Here is a 17,532-nt window from a genome sequence, read left to right on the forward strand (position 1 = left end):
GGAGGGGGAGGGGAGCAGTGGGAGGAGGGAGAAAGAGTGGGTAGGAGGGGGGAGGGGGAGGAAGGAGTGGGGAGGAGGGGGAAGGAGTGGGGAGGAGGGGGAGGAGGGAAGAAAGGAGGGGGAAGGAGGAGAAAGGATGGGGGAGGAATGGGGAAAGAGGGAGAGGAGAGGTGAGGAGGAAGAGGGGGAAAGGAGGAGGAGGATAGGGCTAGGGTGATGGTAGTTCTATGCAGGGTTAAAGCATCTGCGGTATAAGAATGAGGAGCTGAACTGTGTGGTCCCTAGCACTCACATAACAGCTGGGGACAGTAGCACAGATGTAATTGCAGCACCAGGGAAACAGAGGCACGTGGATCCTGAGGACTCACTAGTGGGCCAGTCTCACTGAAATCGTGAACACCAGGGACAGTGAGAGAGTCTGCCTCACAAAATAAGAGAGAAATAGAGGAAGATGCCCGATACTGACTTCTTGGTATCCACGTGCACACGTAATCATGTTCACATGCACCTGCACATACATGTGCACATACCCCTAGAGCCTACACGTGAAATTTCGGAAAATAAAAGGAGGAGGAAGAGAAAATAAAAACATAAAATTAAACCATGGTATTGTCCCCGAGCTGACCTAGTCACTTGGCCCTCAACTTTTACACTACAGGACAAAGCTGCTTCTTGTCCAGGAAGACACCCCAGTCCACCCACCTCCTTCAAACTCTGTCTGGCAGTTCCCCGAGGTCTCGTTCAAACTCTCCTCCTCGTTGATAATAATGTTCTCAATGTCCTTCATTGTTAAGTGATCCCGGAAGGCATGGTACAGGATATGCTTCAGCTCTTCCAGAGTGACTCTCTGCATGTCGAACTGTGGAGACAAAGAACAGGAAGGGGGGGTCTGTGAAAACTGGGGTGTGAACTCAGCTGGGGTGCTGTCAGCATGCCCCAAAGCTCCTTCGAGAAGATGAGTTTCTCAGGATACCAGATGAGCAGTTTGCCGCCCTGCTCAGCTCCAAGCGTGGTCTTTATTGGGAAGGCAGCAAATGAGACATAGCCTCTGGTTTAGGAGACAGAATAAAATCTCCTTGCTAATTGGGTTGACCTTCTACCAGGCGTCTGTCATCAACCTTCCACATAGTATGTATATACATATATACAGCGCATATGTTTCTAAAATCTCCATCATCTCGCAAGAAACCAGTAATAGTCCTCATGTTTCCACCTCAAACAATACATACATTTCAAAAAACAAATTTATCTTCAAAGGAACTAGCCATTCTGATTTTGCTTTGAGTATGTATTATACATTTCTACTGTGGTTTGAATGTGGTCCCTCCGCCCTTGCACACACATCCCTCCAACAGAGGTGCTGTGTTGGAAGCCTTATGTTCAGTGTTGCCGTGTTGAAGTAGAGAAACTTGTAGAAGTGAGACCTGGGGCTAGAGAGATCGATCCATGATTAATATTTTCTGTTGTTTCAGAGGACCTGATTTTGGTTTCCAACATCCCCATTGGACAGCTCGCAATTGCTTGTGACTCTAGCTAAAGGGGATAAGAATCTTGCTTCTGGTCTCTGAGGGCACCTGCACGCACATGGTGAGTATATATCTGTTGGGGACCATATAGGTACATAGATGATAAAAATAAATATTTTTTAAAAAGATGAAACGTGGTAGCTGGTTAGATCACTGAAGGTATCACTAGTGAAGGGAATCTTAGTTCCAAGACAGATCTCAATTTTTCTACGAGTGTGTGTGTGCATGTTCATGTGTGTGTATGTGCGTGTGTGTGCGTGCGTGTGTGTGCATGCGTGTGTGTGAGTGTGTGTACGTGTGTATGTGTGTGTACATGCACACAAGTGAGCATGCACGCGTGTAAGTGTGTGTATATGTGTGCACATGCATGTATACATGGGTGCACATGCATGCGGAGGCCTGATTCATGTCTGGAATCATCCTCCATTGCTTTTCTACCTTGTGTATTGAGACAGGAGCTCTCAATCAAACTCAGAGCTCACCAACATGGCGGCTAGTCCTAGCTAGCCTGTCTCCCTAGATCTAGGTCTGCAGCCCAAAGTCAGAATGACAGGTGTTATACCATGCCAACGGACCATTTCCATGGTCTGAACTCTTCTTCAGGCTTACATGGTAAATGCTTTAACCACTGAGACTTTTTCCCAGAACCAGGAGCCTAATTGTAGTAAGAGATTAACCCCTGAGTCATTTTCTGACTGTCTAACTCATGTTGTGATCTCTGCTGCAAGTGATCCTGCCATTGTGATGGTATCTACCCTGAGACCTTCATTAGGACCAAGTGAGAGGCAGTAGCATGCCCGTGCCTTTCCTGTGTCACTGTCTCTTCTTTAGAAGGGATTTTACCAAAGTGATGGAAAATGAACTAATACAGTAGATTCATTATTTTTCTCACTGCCTATGACCAAACACCAGGCAAATGATCGTAAGGAAGCATTGGTTTATTTGAGCTCACAGTTCAAAATGGTACAGTCCACCAAGGTAGGAGGAGCTTGAAGCAGCCAATCACATTGCGCCGGGAATCAGAGACCGAAGCTGGTGCTCAGCTCACTTCCTCCTTTTTATTCAGTCCAGGACCCCAGCCCACGAGACCTAAGGTCTATTCTTTTACCTCCATCTGCTAACCTAATCTGGAAAACCCCTCACAGGTATGCACCAGAGGCCCGTATCCTGCGTGATCCTTGATCCTATGGAACTGACAGAGAAGGTTAGCCATCACACTTAGGGTAAGCACGGAAGCCCATGATTGAGTTGAACCCACACAACACCGAAAGCAGGTCCTGAACATTCCTCTCCTCTTGGTCTTTTCAAAGATTTGAGAAGTATGCACCTCGTTCTAGGAAGTTAAATTGAGATACTGAAACTTGCTGGGAAAAAGCAAGACGATGCGAGTTGAAAGCTCTCTGTGAGTCAGAACAGCAGATGGGCATTCATAAACTGTATGTGCTTTCCGCATTGCAGTTTAGTGACTGCTGGGGATGAATCTGACGTAAAGCTGGGCACAACATCCTTTTATACTGGATAGACGAGCGGAGTGTTAGCAGCCCACCCATGCGCAGGAACGAGGCACAAAGAATGCAGAAGAGGATAATTCTGACGCGAAGATTGGGATCCTGCTCTAGTCAGGTTTAACCGTGAACTTGACCCAGCTTAGAGTCACCTGAGGAGGGAATCTCAGTTGAAGGAGTGACCAGATCAGATCTGCCTGTGGGCAGATCTGTCGAGGACTGTCTTGATTGTAAATTGATGTGTTGGAACAGAGCGGGTGGTACAGACCAGTGTGGGCGGTACCATTCCATGAGTAGGTGGCCTGGGGCTGTCTAAGAAAGCCAGTTGAGCACAAGTCAGTGAACAAGTCAAGAGGCAGCACTCCTCCGAGATTTCTGCCTCGTGACTTTGCTTAATGACTGAGGGTGCCCTAGAAGTGTAACAACCCTCAATGACAGCAGCCCTCAGTTATCCAAGTGGCTTTTGGTCTGAGTGTGTCTTATCACAGCAACATAATAAAGCCAGAACAGATTCTCTGCCATGGCCAGAGATGAATAGTGTTGACATCAAACAGCTTCTTTAGGCAGAAAAAAAAAAAAAGTCACTACTTCTTGGAAGACCAAGCTAAGACATGGAAAGCTGCCTGGAAAATAATTATACAACTTCAAGAGATTGCTGCCATTCAGAAACTAGGCGAAAAGATTGAGCAGAGGTTAAGGGAAGGGAACTAAAGATACAGATTTCCTAGCTCCATTGTTTAGGCTTGTAGTCATTAGAGTGTATTGGGGTGCACTGGGCAGTGGTGGCACATGCCTTTAATCCTAGCACTGGAGGTGGGGTGGGGAGAGAGGCAGAGGCAGAGGAAGAGGCAGGCAAATCTCTGAGTTCGAGGCTAGCCTGGTCCACAAAGTGAGTTCTTTGGGACTCCCCCCCACCCACAAAGAATATACTGTGGCTTGTAGACCAAATGTCCCTCAGGCCCCCAGAGGCAATGGGTAGAAATCTTGGTCCTTAGCTGGTGGTACTGTTGAGAAGAGACTGGATTCTGGATATGCTGACTTTATCAGTGGATGAATCCATTAAAGAATCCATAGCTGAATGGGCTGTTAGGAGGTAAGTTCTGATTGGGAGGTCACTGGGAGTGTGTCTTTGAAGACCTTAGACTCTTCTTCTCTCCGTCTCTTTGACTTTCTGTCTCTCTCTCTCTGTCTCTCTCTCTGTCTCTCTCTCTCTCTCTCTGTCTGTCTGTCTCTCTGTCTGTCTCTCTGTCTCTCTCTCTGTCTCTGTCTCTGTCTCTGTCTCTCTCTCTCTCTCTCTTTCTCTCCCATCATAAGATAAGCAGTTTTCATCTGCCAAAGACTTCGGGAACCATGGACTGAATACCCTTTGACTGTGAGCTCAGATAGAGCCCCCCTCCTCACCACAGTACCTTCTGACTACTCTGTCTTAGTGATACAATGCTGTCTAACACAGGATACCGACGTCTAAACAAACCCAGCCAAGCAACTTTCCATATGTCATCTATACTGTCAGGATGCCCATCTCTTAAAGTTTAGAAAGAAATCTCTATAAAACAGGAACATGGTACCAACAGGTATTTCTCTCACGATGACCCATCAATTCAGCTTTCAAACTTTTCTCGAGTTACTTTTAGAATCTAATGCTATTTTAAGAGACCTACCCACATGCCTCTCATTATTTTTAGCACGTAAATTATGTGCAGTAGACCCACATTTTAAGATTTCTCTCAAGACTGACTGTAGCATAGTGGCTATGGGGCGTGATGCAGTCAGTAGGGTCCTCACTCGGCAGACACAAAGTCCTGGGTTCTATCTCAGCACTACATAAATCATGGCTGGTGGTCTAGGCCCATAATATCAGTACTGGTGAGCCAAGGGCAGGAACTCAAGACAAGGTGGTAGAGACAAGAGGATCCCTAGGACTTTCTGTCCAGTTGGCCTAGTCTTCTTAGTGAGCTTAGAGCCAGTGAGAAAACCTGTCTTTAAAAAAACCCAAGGTGGAAACGGATGTAGATGTCTCCTGAGAGACACAGCCAGAATACAGCAAATACATAAGCGAATGCCAGCAGCAAACCACTGAACTGAGGACGGGACCCACGTTGAAGGAATCAGAGAAAGGACTGAAAGACCTTGAAGGGGCTCGAGACCCCATATGAACAACAATGTCAACCAACCAGAGCTTCCAGGGACTAAGCCACTACCCAAAGACTATACATAGACTGACCCTGGGCTCCAACTTCATAGGTAGCAATGAATAGCCTAGTAAGGGCACCAGTGGAAGGGGAAGCCCTTGATCCTGCCAAGACTGAACCCCCAGTGAACGTGATTGTTGGGGGGAGGGGAACACCCATGTAGAAGGCAAGGGGGAGGGGTTAGGGGGATGTTGCTCTGGAAACCGGGAAAGGGAATAACAATCGAAATGCAAATAAGAAATACCCAAGTTAATAAAGATAGAGAAAATACACACACACACACACACACACACACACACACACACACAAAACAAAAAAAAAACCCCAACAACAAAAAAAAAAAAAAAAAACAAGGTAAACAGTGTTCCTGAGGAGAGGTGGTCCTTACACACACTCTCTCTCCCTCTCTCATCCACCAATGCACACACACAAAGCACACATGCTTGCCTGCACACTACACACACACTCTCACCCAAGCAAACTTGTCCATTTGAACTGGCCTAGAGGCATCTGAGTCTCCTGAGAAGCAAAGCCTGGACTGAGGAGTTAAGGGTCAGACTGGTCTGTAGCCATGTCTGTAGGGGACTGACTGTCTTGATTCTTAGTTGAGGGAAAGCCTAGCTTGTTGCGACTGGAAGCCTTCCCTGGGCTGATGTCCCGGGCTGTCTCTAAAGCAGTTAGTACACAATGAGCCTTTCCACAAGACAGCAGACAGCACCCTCCAAGCTTCCTGTCTCCAGATTCCAGTCTCGAGCTCCTGCCCTGACTTCCCTCAATGATGGATTATGACCTGGAAGTGTAAGTGAAAGCTTCTCCTCCTGTGAGTAAGTTGCTTTTCTCCCCCGGGACATTCTGAGACCCAGTTGGTGCAAAAGCTTGGGCACAGCCAGTGACTGGTCAAACATGTGTCTCTCAAAAGCCCATGTGTTGAAGGTGTCGTCTACTGTCTGCGGTGTTACTGGGGAGTGTTAGAATATTTCAAGGAGTAGAGTCTAGTAGGTGGTCCTCTGTTTACTTTAGTACGATTGCAGTCACATAGGGAAATTTCGGGACTCTGGTCTCTTCTGTTCTCCCTTTTGTTCATGACTATGGGTGAGCATTTGTACCATTGCAAAGTCTCCACCATGATTAGCTCATCTTCCCTCAACCACGGCAGTACTAAAAGATATTACACTAGCCTTAGAGGCCTTTGAGGGTGGACCTCACCTCCTGTGTCCATTTTCCTGGTGATACTAGATAGGAGAACATCAGACTTAATCTTACTTAGGGTTTAAATCGCCATTTAAGAGGGTGGAGATATCTGGATTTCATTGAGGTCCAACAAGACAATGCTACTTCTTCCTGGTCAAAAGAACGAGACCCAGGTGCTGGGAGACAACTCTACCATTAAGCATACACAACACTGCTCTTACACAGCAGCCATGTGAGGAGGCTCACGTCTGCCTGTAACTCCAGCTTCAGGGGATTTGAGCTCTCTTCTGTCCACCGCTGATACTGCACTCAGGTGCACACGCATACAGATACGCAATTAAAAACAAACATTAATGTCTTAGGATTTCCATTCTGTGAAAAGACACCATGACCAAGGCACTTCTCATAAGGGGGAACATTAAACGTGGCTGGCTTGCAGGATCAGAGGTTCAGTCCATTATCATCATGGCGGGAAGCAGGGCAGCGTCCAGGCAGGCTTGACACTGAGGAAGGAGCTAAGAGTTCCACAACTTCATCCAAAGGAAGCCAGGAGCAGACTATCTCCCAGGTGACTGGGAGGAAGGTCTCAAAGCCCACCCCCACAGTGACACACTTCCTCCACCAAGGCCACACCTACTCTAACAAGGCCACACCTACTCTAACAAGGCCACACCCACTCTAACAAGGCCACACCCACTCTAACAAGGCCACACCTCTTAATAGTGCCGCTGCCTGGACCAAGCACATACAAACCACCTCAATTAATTTAAAAGAGAATGGTAGTGCATGCCTTTAATCTCAGCACTGGGGAGGGAAAGGCAGGCAAATCTCTGTGAGTTCAAGGCCAGCCTGCTCAACAGAGTTAGTTCCAAGGCAGTCAGGGCTACACAAAAAGAACCCTGTCTCCAAAATACATTCATACATACATACATACATACATACATACATACATACATACATACGTACGTACATACATACACACACACACACAAAATGAAATCTTCCTCTGGCCCTGAGTGGGGACTTTGTATTGAAGCTATCCATATTATTATATGCTATTGTCTCCTTATCCAGCTTAGACTGTCAATCAGTCAATCAATTACCCAGTAGTCCATCCCTAAGGAAAACTGACTCACCCGAAGTCATGCTTAGAAGAGTAATTATCCCCTTAGCGAGACATTGTCCCAGAGCCCCTCCTCTGCTCTTAGAGCATCTTGTAGCTCTGTGGACTGCCCACCTTTTTGAGTTATTTAGAAAAGTATAGCTTTTGCTTTTTCTTTCTTTGAAGATATTATCACCATGATTTGTGTGTGCATCTGTGTGTGTGTGTGTGTGTGTGTGTGTGTGTGTGTGTGTGTTTACTGAATGCTATGTGGGTATCCACAGAGGCCAGAAAAGGGCTTTACGCCTCCTAGGGCATGAGCTAAAGGTGGTTGTGAGCAACCCAGTGTGGGGGCTGGAATACAAACTCTGGTCCTCTATAAAGGGAGCAAGTGCCCTTAACTGCCGAGCCGTCTCTCCAGCCCCGCTCCCTGCTTCTTCTCTCTTCTTTCAGATGATAACCAAAGCCCGACCCTACTTTCCCATGCACTCTCGGATCTCACTCGTTCTCTCTGACTTAGAGAGAGGTGACAAGTTAAATTTTGGGTGTGTTCCCTGAGCTCCCAGCGTGACAGTCTCAACAGAACAACTAAGAGATGGAACGTAGACATGACAGGTTAATGATATGGATTTGGAAGTCATTTGTGTTAGGTTGACAGGAAAAGGCACCTGAAGGGTGACAACCCCCAGAGAAGAGCATGTGGAACATGAAAATACCAGAGAAGCATTTGGAGGTCACAAAGGCCAGCAGGTGAGCAGCCTCCCCATAGAACATTCAGGATACCTTTGATCAACATCCAGCAAGCGTTTCTTGGAATTTCTTATGCTTCCGTTAAAAGTCTACTATGATATCGGTACAGATGAGTTTGTTTTCTCTCTGTGGGATTATGTAACAGCCAAGCTAGCCTGCTTGGCGAGTTCCAGGCTGTAACCAAAACATGGATGGTCCCTGAAGAGTGACACCTGACCTTGTGCCCCTTTTGATGTCTAACCTTCCTGCGTGGTTTTACAGGCATGGGTCTAGAAAGGGGAGCAGAGTTCGTGTGAAAATAAATCGGATTTGGGTGTGACCGCAGCTCAGCTATCTGAGTGCTTGCTGAGCGAGTCTTTGGTTCTGTCCTTAGTACCACACAAACCAGGTTTCCTGGGACTGACCAGCCCCTGGGACCGTCAGAAGTTCAAGGTCTTCCTTGGTTACATAGTGAGTGTCAGTACTCAGATCATTCAAGGAGGAGATTTGCAGAATCCAAATCTCCTCCTTGCAGTCTCGCTTCCACAGGACCAGAAAGTATCATGCAAGTTGCCGAGGGAAGGAAGCAGTTAAAAGTCCTGACACCTAGGAACAACAATGACCAGCATTGGCATCAGAGCTGAAGGTTCAATAGTGGCACTCACCTGTGGTGGTAACCAGCAGCTGCCTGAGCGGACTTAGGGCCTACTCGACAGGAGGGGAATCATGACTGCTACCAGTAACCTATCAACTACCCAGAGCCAATGAGGTCAGAGGTCTTAGAAGAGAATCCATTCTTGTCGCTGCGCAAGACTAGTGTAATTCCTAAGTACATTCTAAATCTTACCTCACACCCACAGATAAGCGCAGCTACCGCCCCTCATCAAGGAAGCATCTTTACAGCAAATGGGGACCATCACGGAAAACCACAACTGGGCACACTGCTGAGGCCAATGGGTTATGGGGGGGGGGATCCTAGTCTCAATGGATTGATCTGTCTGCAGTTCCTGCATGTATGGCTCAAGGGACATCTTGGGAGGGGAGACTGAAAGACTGTAAGAGCCAGGACATGAGGAAGCTGGCTGTGTGTCTTTCTCTGTGTCTGCATAAGTAACTCCTAACCAATCACTATCAAAGGACATGCAAAGGAGGGGAAAGTCTCATGCCTCAGAGAACTGCAGGCAACCAATACCTGACCAGAGAGGAGAAATTAACATTTCCCAGGGTTAACACAGTGGTTATATAATACAGAATTGTCAGTTCTGAAACCATAGGCACACAAATGACAAAAACAGATCCAGCAGTTGTGTGTGTGTGTGTGTGTGTGTGTGTGTGAGTGTGTGTGCGTGTAATGTATACATAACAATAAAAAAGAAAAAGGTTATCAATCTGACAGCATGGTGGGAAGGAGTTGGGGGAAACAGGAGGGGAAGAAAGTGGGAAAGTGACATAATTATATTTTAATTGAAAATATAAGCTAAACCCATTAAAAATTAGACTTTCAGTCTCTGCCCCCCTCATGGTGGAGATGCACGCCATATTATTATATGATTGCTTGGACCTACTTTGATATTTTATTTCCTGCTTTCCAGATTTCAACTCTCTTTTTTAAAAGATGTATTTATTTTATGTATATAAGTGCACTGTAGCTGTCTTCAGACACACCAGAAGAGGGCATCAGATCTCATCACAGATGGTTGTGAGCCACCATGTGGTTGCTGGGATTTGAACTCAGGACCTCTGGAAGAGCAGTCAGTGCTCTTAACCACTGAGCCATCTCTCCAGCCCCAGATTTTTCAACTCTTAAATTTGCTTTTTTTTTTTCTTCTTCTCAGATGTATGACTTAACAGGCCAAATTCAGAAAAAAAAAAAAAAATGGAGCTTGCTTCCTTCTCCTCCCTGGGTAAGATAAGAAGCTACTCACTCCCCTTCTAGACTTGTTCCCTAACATGTTTCCATCATTGGCCTGAACACCGACGTCATTAGGGCGGACTTATTACATTCCCGGAAGCTGAACATGGCGGTGCTTTTCTTTAATCCCAGCACTCAGGAGGCTGAAGCCAAGGCAGGTGAATCTTTTCCAGTTTGAGGCCAGCCTGGTCTACATATCAAATTCCAGAGAAGCCGGGACTATATAGTGCTGTCCCATCTCAAAACAACACCGCCCACCCTAAAACATACCCCTTGTGTCTTTTTGCAGAAAAATACTGATTCCGCACGGGATTGGGTGACACGATTTGTAACCGTGGGCTGCTACTCAAGACATTACATGAATTCCATTCCTCACTTCTATTTGTCTGGGAGAATCCCACCTCTGGGTACGTGACTGTTAAAGACTTCATCTGCTAGAGAAAATTTTAAAAGAGCTACTAATTTGAAGCATTTGTGAATGTTCCCTTTTCTGAGAGTCTTAAAGTTATTTTAAATTTTTATTGTTAGTTAGTTAGTTAGTTAGTTAGTTAGTTAGTTAGTTGGCGTGTCTGTGTGCATGTGGAGTTCACAGAGCACACGTGGAGGTCACAGGACAACCTGGAGAAGTTGATTCTCTCCTTTCTAGCATATGGGTCCTGGAGATATAACTCAGGTCGCCAGGATTGTTGGCCTGTGCTTTTCTCTCTGAGCCATTTTGCTGGCTCGAGACATTATATTTTTCACAATACCTTAAAAAAATAATGTTTTGTAAAACTGTATGGGCATAATATATTATCTGCATGTTTGTCTGTGTACCACGTGCATGCAATGCCTGTGAAGTCCCGGAGAGGGCGCCAGAGTCCCTGGGACTGGATTAACAAACAGCTTATGTACACTCTGGTAATCAAACTTGGATCCTCAGGAAGAGCAACGGGTACTCTGAACCACTGAGCGATCTCTCCAGCTCCTACCATACTCCTCCACTCTCCTGTGATAGACACCTTGGTTTGGTATAGCATCGAAAAATTGCACAGGTGTCCCCACATTGATACCTGAGCTGAGGGTGTGGGCACAGCTCAGTAAAGCGCACACACACTTGGTGCTTAGACCCCCACACAAAGATGCACACTCAAAGAACGCTAAGCCGAGTTTTCTAGTTCCTTCTGTCCGGGGTTGGGCGAGTAACCTAAGTGTTCTTCCTTCAATATCCTTTAACTGGTCTCTAACACCCGTAGAAATTTTTCTCTACCCTTGAGAGTAAACACATGTGCACCTGCACGTGCATGCACGCACGCGCGCGCGCGTGCTCGCACACACACACATACACACACAGTTTCTGTGCCATATTTAGACATATGTTTCTGTAATAATCTTGGCTCCAGTTTAGCCAGGGTTTTTTTTTTTATTTTTATACCAACATTGTGTTCTGCCTCCTGTGTGCTTCTTGCAACCGTTTGACAACTCCTCTTTTGTTCTAGTTCGATTTTTCCTCTGGAACACAAATTACTCCTAATTAGCTGTCTATCCTGTTCTTCCATATATTTCAACTCTTCCCTAATAATTTTCATGTCTGCGTTCTGGGCTGTACATTTCTTTTTTTATTCTTCTCTCTTTCTTGCCATGCATAGATCACTCTGCTTCTTTTAACTTTTTTTATTCGTGTGTGTGTGTGTGTGTGTGTGCGCGCGCGCGCAAGAACATGTGCATACATGCATGCACATGAGTTCAGGTAAACTCAGAAGAAGGCGTTGAATCCCTTGGAGCTTGAGTTACAAGTCGTCGTGCACCCCCCAATACATGTGCTACGAACTGAACTCAGTTCGTTCCTTTGCAGGAGCAAAGCTCTTAACCAGTTTGCCATTTCTTCAGTAATGTGTTTGTACCTCCCTTTCCCTCTCCCTCTCCTCCTCCTCTCCTTTTCTCTGTGCAGTACCCATACCGGCCAGAAGAGGGCACCAGAGCCCCCAGAAGCTGTAGTTACAAGTGACTGTGAGATTCCCCAATACAGGCGCTAAGAACTGAACTCAGATTTCCCAAAAGACATCTCCTGAGTCCCTCATTCTGTTTCTGATTGGCCGAGCCAAAGACCAGATTTTTGCCTTTATTTTGGTTCTGTAATTTTAGTCTGTTTCTTTCTTGACCCAAAGTGCCATGATTTACTGTCTTGTTTTTATGGTTTTGTTTTCTTCCGTGTAATAAATACCTGGTGGATGCCCATGTGTGTGTGTGAGGGCACACATGCCCACAGGTCAAGGAAGGACATCTCTCGTCGTGTTGTATCATTTTCTACTTTATTCCCTCAGGGCTGGGCCTCTCCCTGAACCTGGAGCAAGGCTGGCAAACCCAGTGGTCCTCTTGTCCCCATACCCCAACAACGCCGAGGTTATAGGTACATGTGGCCATACACAGCTTTTTACATGGGTGTTGTGGACTTGAACTCAGGACCTCGTGCCTACACAGCAAGTGTTCTTATCTTCTGAGCCATCTCTCCAGCTCTCTGTCCTTCCCCCACTGTTAAATCTCAGCTTTCTGTGCAGCATCTTCTCAGATCAGAGTATAAAGAGATTGTCACAGGGTGCCTTCTGTCATTTTCCCTTGATTTGGTTTTACTTTATTTCTTTTTAACTAATATAGATCGAACATGCTGTTATTATTATTTCCACATGTCTGTTTGGCCTGTGTTTATGTCTGTGTGCCACAGGAATGCAGTGCCCAAAAACGCCAGAAGGGGGCGCTGGGTCCCTTAGGACTGGAGCTACAGATAGTTGTAAGCTGCTATTAAGAGCCCTGGGAAATGAACCTGAGTCCTCTGGAATAGCAGCCAGTGTTCTGAACCATCTCTCTCTCCAGCTATCTCGATTTAATTTTTAAAAGCAAGTCATTCTCTTTCTTTAGGACATAAAGCGTGCGTGCACGTATGCACACACACACAAACACACACACACACCTCCATATAGGTACCTCTGTGCAGTCATGTCTATGGAGACCAGAGGACAACTTTGGACATCATTCCTTAGCTGTCACCCACCTTTCTCTTTATAGGACAGGATCTCTCACCAGCCTGGAACTTGCCAAACAGGCTAGGCTGCTAGCCAGCTCGCTCTAGATATCTTCCTATCTCCAATCCCAATCTCTTATTAAGTATGCACCACCATGCCCAGTGTTCATGGCACTGGGAGAATGAACCCAGGGCTCGTGTGTGCTAGGCAAGCCTTTTGCTAACTGACTACGGCCTCAGCACAACGTAGTTTGAGAATAGATCTTGCTTTGTAATGTAGGCTGCCCCGGAAATCACTCTCAAAGTCCAGACTGGCTTCAAGCTCTGGTTACTTCTCTTTCCTCAGTCTCCCTCATATAGAATTACAGGTTCAAACACTGTGTCCGGCCTGCAAGTTAATTTTGTCTGTTTCTCTGTCAGCCTCTGCCAGTTGATAAAGAGCCCTTGGAAAATATGTACCACCTCGAATTCAGTGGCTAGACACGAGCATGTGAGTGCTTTACGCATGTTTGTTGAATGGATAAATGTTAGCCCTCCATTTTTTCCCTCTCTCCCTTCCCTACCTATGCACTCTTCCCCCCCAAGTCTGTGATAAGGAGGCCAGGAAAAGTATCTTCTGCAAGAAGACATCCAGTTGAGACTCATAGTGGAGAAGAGAAATTGAACTGCTGTCCCCGCTGTGATAGGAGCCTCAGGGGGCCCTGGCCGCAGTGAAGTTCTGAATTCTAAACAAGATGAAAGCCAGGCCACTAAAAGGACAAAGCCTGAGGCACACCACAGGCTGCCTGTGAGGTCTTCCCCCTCCCAGACTCCTACAGAGACCAGCACTGTAGGGGACCACATCTTCCCAAGTCAGATTTTAGGTTAATCCTCCACTCTTCCAGTCTTCACAGGTGTGGAATTCATTTCACAGTGCAATTTAATTCACCTTGAGGGAGTTGGGGAAAGGGGGTCAAATGAGTTCTGGAATATTCTATATGCCTGTTCTTCCCTGTGCCTGGTTAAAAGGGTGTCGTCCTACTGCTATACAGTAATCTCCTTCCATTTGGAACACTTCTTCCAGGAAGGGGACGCTCATGGGATTCAGGAAGAAAGCGAACTTCCCATGCTTAGGGAAGCTGGAACTCTAGCAAGATGCTAGAAATCACAAGATGCTAAGAGGTAGCTCTCCCCAAGGTTACAGAAGCAGTGAACGATGCTGGGTGAGCAGACTCTGGCCATCACAGCTACCTAGGGGAGACTCTCTCCTGGCCAGCTGCCTCCAACCCCCCACAGAGAGCACCATGGCTTCAGATCATGTGTTGTCACCCAGGCTAAAGTGGGTTTCTGGTGATTCGGCTGCTTTTGAGTTGAACATGTTCCTGTAAGTCACACCTCACACATACTCCTGAAGGAACCCCCATGAATTCAGCGGTTCATTGAGTTAGGCTTTGGTGGCATCTTCGTATAAGGGTGAAGAAAGCGAACGGAGAGCAAGCAAGAAACGTAGCAAAGCCAGAAGCACGAATCCACTGGTTTTCCCCTGCTCTTGACTGTGGACGGGATGTGACTGGATGCCCCAGTTTCTGACTCAACTCAAACAAGGGCTGGTACTTGGAAGGGTCAGTTATTAACCCTTTCCTCTCTCCATACCTTTCTCTTGGGGGATATTTCCATCACAGCAACAGAAACTGGGCCACAGAGAGAGCTAGCCCTGATAGGATACGCTTATAATCCTGACCCTTTGGCAGCTGAGGCAGGAGTCTAAGGCTGCCTTGGATTACATAGTAAAGTGCGGGCTAACCCAGTCAATGTATTACTACCGTGTTTCAAATTTTATTAAGTGAAAATCTATGAGAAGACTCCATTGAGAATATGCAAACACCAGACCACCATATTGATATATAAGCGACTTGAATAGAGAAAGCTTTTGTCACAGGGAGGGTCAGTGAGAGGGCTCAGTAAAGGGCAAAATGAAACTTGAAGGATACTAAGAAGACCTATGTAGCTATTTGGAGGAAGGCGTTCAGACTAAGGCTACAAAAAGAGTTGCCTTGGCGTGTGGGCTGATGGAACCAGAAGTGGGCAGAGGGCACGCACCTCCCTACTGAATAGGTGGCACTGTGATTCAACAAGATGTGTCTCCTTTGAAAATAGAGCTAATCGCAGTGTAGCAGTGCCCTGGTAAAACAATAGGTGTAGTTTGGGAGCACAGGTCGAAGGGGAGGCCCACTGCAGCTCTCTGAACTCCATTTCAGCTGTTCGAGGGTTGAGGGTGGAGGAAGATGTCCGGCAAAATAGTAACTCGCGGCCCTCTGAACCCGTGCAACCCACCTTACTGGACGACCCACGTCTGAGACTGCAGGGAATGCAGCCATTTCTGTTCTCCTGGAACTGTGTTTGACTCAGGCTGAATTATGGCCCCAAAGACAGCAACATCCCAATCACAGGAGCCTCATCTGGGGTGTTCGTTAGTTTCATTGTCAACTCGAGACAATCTAGAATCCTTTGGGGAGAGAGTCCCAGTGAGAGATTATCTAAGCCCCAGGTGTGTGTCTGTAGGGGGCTGCCTTGATTGTGGGTGTGTCTGTAGGGGGCAGCCTTGATTATGGGCGTGTCTTTAGGGGGCAGCCTTGATTATGGGCGTGTCTAGAGAGGGATGTCTTGGTCGTGGGCGTGTCTGTAGGGGGATGTTTTGGTTGTGGGCGTGTCTGTAAGGGGCTGACCTGATTGTGGACGTGTCTATAAAGGGACCTCTTGGTTGTGGGCGTGTCTGTAGGGGGGACCTGATTGTGGGAGTGTCTGTAGGGGGATGTCTTGGTTGTGGGGTGGTATGGATATTTTGGTTGTAGGCGTGTCTGCAGGGGGATGTCCTGGTTGTTAGTTGGTTTGAGAAGAGCCAGCCTGAAAGTGGGCAGTATGGCTTTTGGGTTTGGGTTCTGAACTGTGTGAGGGTAGACAGTGACGAGCGAGCATCAAGCGTGCTCGCACTCATTGCTTTTCGCTCCAGACCATGGCTGTGATGCGTCCAGCTTTCTCGGGCTCCTGTTACCATGACTTCTCTGCAATGATAGATTGTAACCTGGAATTATGAACTGAAATAAACCTTTCATCTTTAAGCTGCTTTCCTTGGCATTATCTTCCTCGAAAGCTCAGGTTGGCTTGAAGGTCACCGTGCAGTCCCGGTCGTCAGCAACTCACTATGTTGCTCAAGTCGGCCTAGAATCCAGTATGTCGCCCATGCTGATCACGAACTTATAATCCTCTTGCCACAGCTTCTTAAGTGCCACCTTAGCTGGGCACCACCATGTCTGCCCCCCACCAAAAGACCCAACAACAACAATAACAAAAAGAAGGGGCACAGTTTTCTATAGTTTGCAGATTTTTGCTACCCTGTTTTGTTGTTGCTGTTGTTGTTGAATTAATATTCAATTTATTAAATCGAATGTGAAAAGTTGCAGGGAATCAAAAACCACCTGGTTAGTAGTCTCAAGGTAATAAGTTAAGTAAATAAACAAAACTCATACATCTCTGCACAAAGTGTACTTGCAGAACGTGACTTGTGTGTGTGACATATTAACATCTATTCTTCTATTTAAATGCATTTTGGGTTACTTGGGTTACGGTACCCTTTTTGGTTATATTTGCTTTACTCTGTGGTTATAAAAAATGTCTCTGCATGTAGGTTTTGTGTTTCGGTGATGCACCAAGGATTATGAAAATTATTAAAAATTGAGCTTATTTATGACATATTAAACCAGCTGATGGAGGCTGGAAGGATAGGTCAGAGGATAAGAACACTTGCTGATCTTATAGAGAACCCAAGTTTGAGTCTCAGTATCCATATCAGGAAGCTTACGAGTGCTTACAATTCCAAGTACACAGTATTTGATGCCCTCTTTTGGCCTCTGTGGGCATTGGAGCACCTCTGTCTTTGTCTCTGTCTCTCTGTCTGTCTTTCTTTGTCTTCTCTCTCTCTGTCTGTCTTTCTCTGTCTCTGTGTCTCTGTCTGTCTGTCTTTGTTTCTCTCTCTGTGTCTCTTTTCTCTGTCTATCTCTGTCTGTCTTTCTTTGTCTCTCTGTGTCTCTGTCTCTGTCTCTCTTTGTCTCTCTCTGTGTCTCTCTCTCTCTCTCTCTCTGTCTCTGTCTCCCACACACACACACACACACACACACACACACACACCCCTCAGCCCTCAGCCTCCCCATGCAGATGCATTCAGGTGGGGTGGACATCTGAGCAGGTGGCTGCTAGGGGAGACAAGGGACTACTAGACTCAGTCTAGGAAGGCTTTTCCTATTAACTCCTTCGCTATCCCCTAGCGGGTCATTTCAAAGCTTAAATTCTGTAACTCTATCCACTTTGTAGCTAGTTCATAACGATAATTAAAGAAAAACG

The 17,532-nt window shown here is 46.5% G+C and overlaps 1 protein-coding gene across 2 annotated transcripts in view; it reads right to left on the reverse strand.

The window, feature by feature from the left end:
- The window catches only part of Caln1 (calneuron 1), a 462,493-nt gene that overhangs the window by 18,560 nt on the left and 426,401 nt on the right, over window positions 1-17,532 (reverse strand). For both annotated transcript variants that reach the window (XM_032886858.1, XM_032886859.1), the window contains one exon: window positions 703-859. In XM_032886858.1, coding sequence (XP_032742749.1) covers window positions 703-859 — 157 coding nt within the window. The remainder of the gene's footprint in view (window positions 1-702; window positions 860-17,532) is intronic.

This window comes from Rattus rattus, chromosome 16 (genome assembly GCF_011064425.1).
Source record: "Rattus rattus isolate New Zealand chromosome 16, Rrattus_CSIRO_v1, whole genome shotgun sequence".
In the NCBI taxonomy this organism is placed as follows: Eukaryota; Metazoa; Chordata; class Mammalia; order Rodentia; family Muridae; genus Rattus; species Rattus rattus.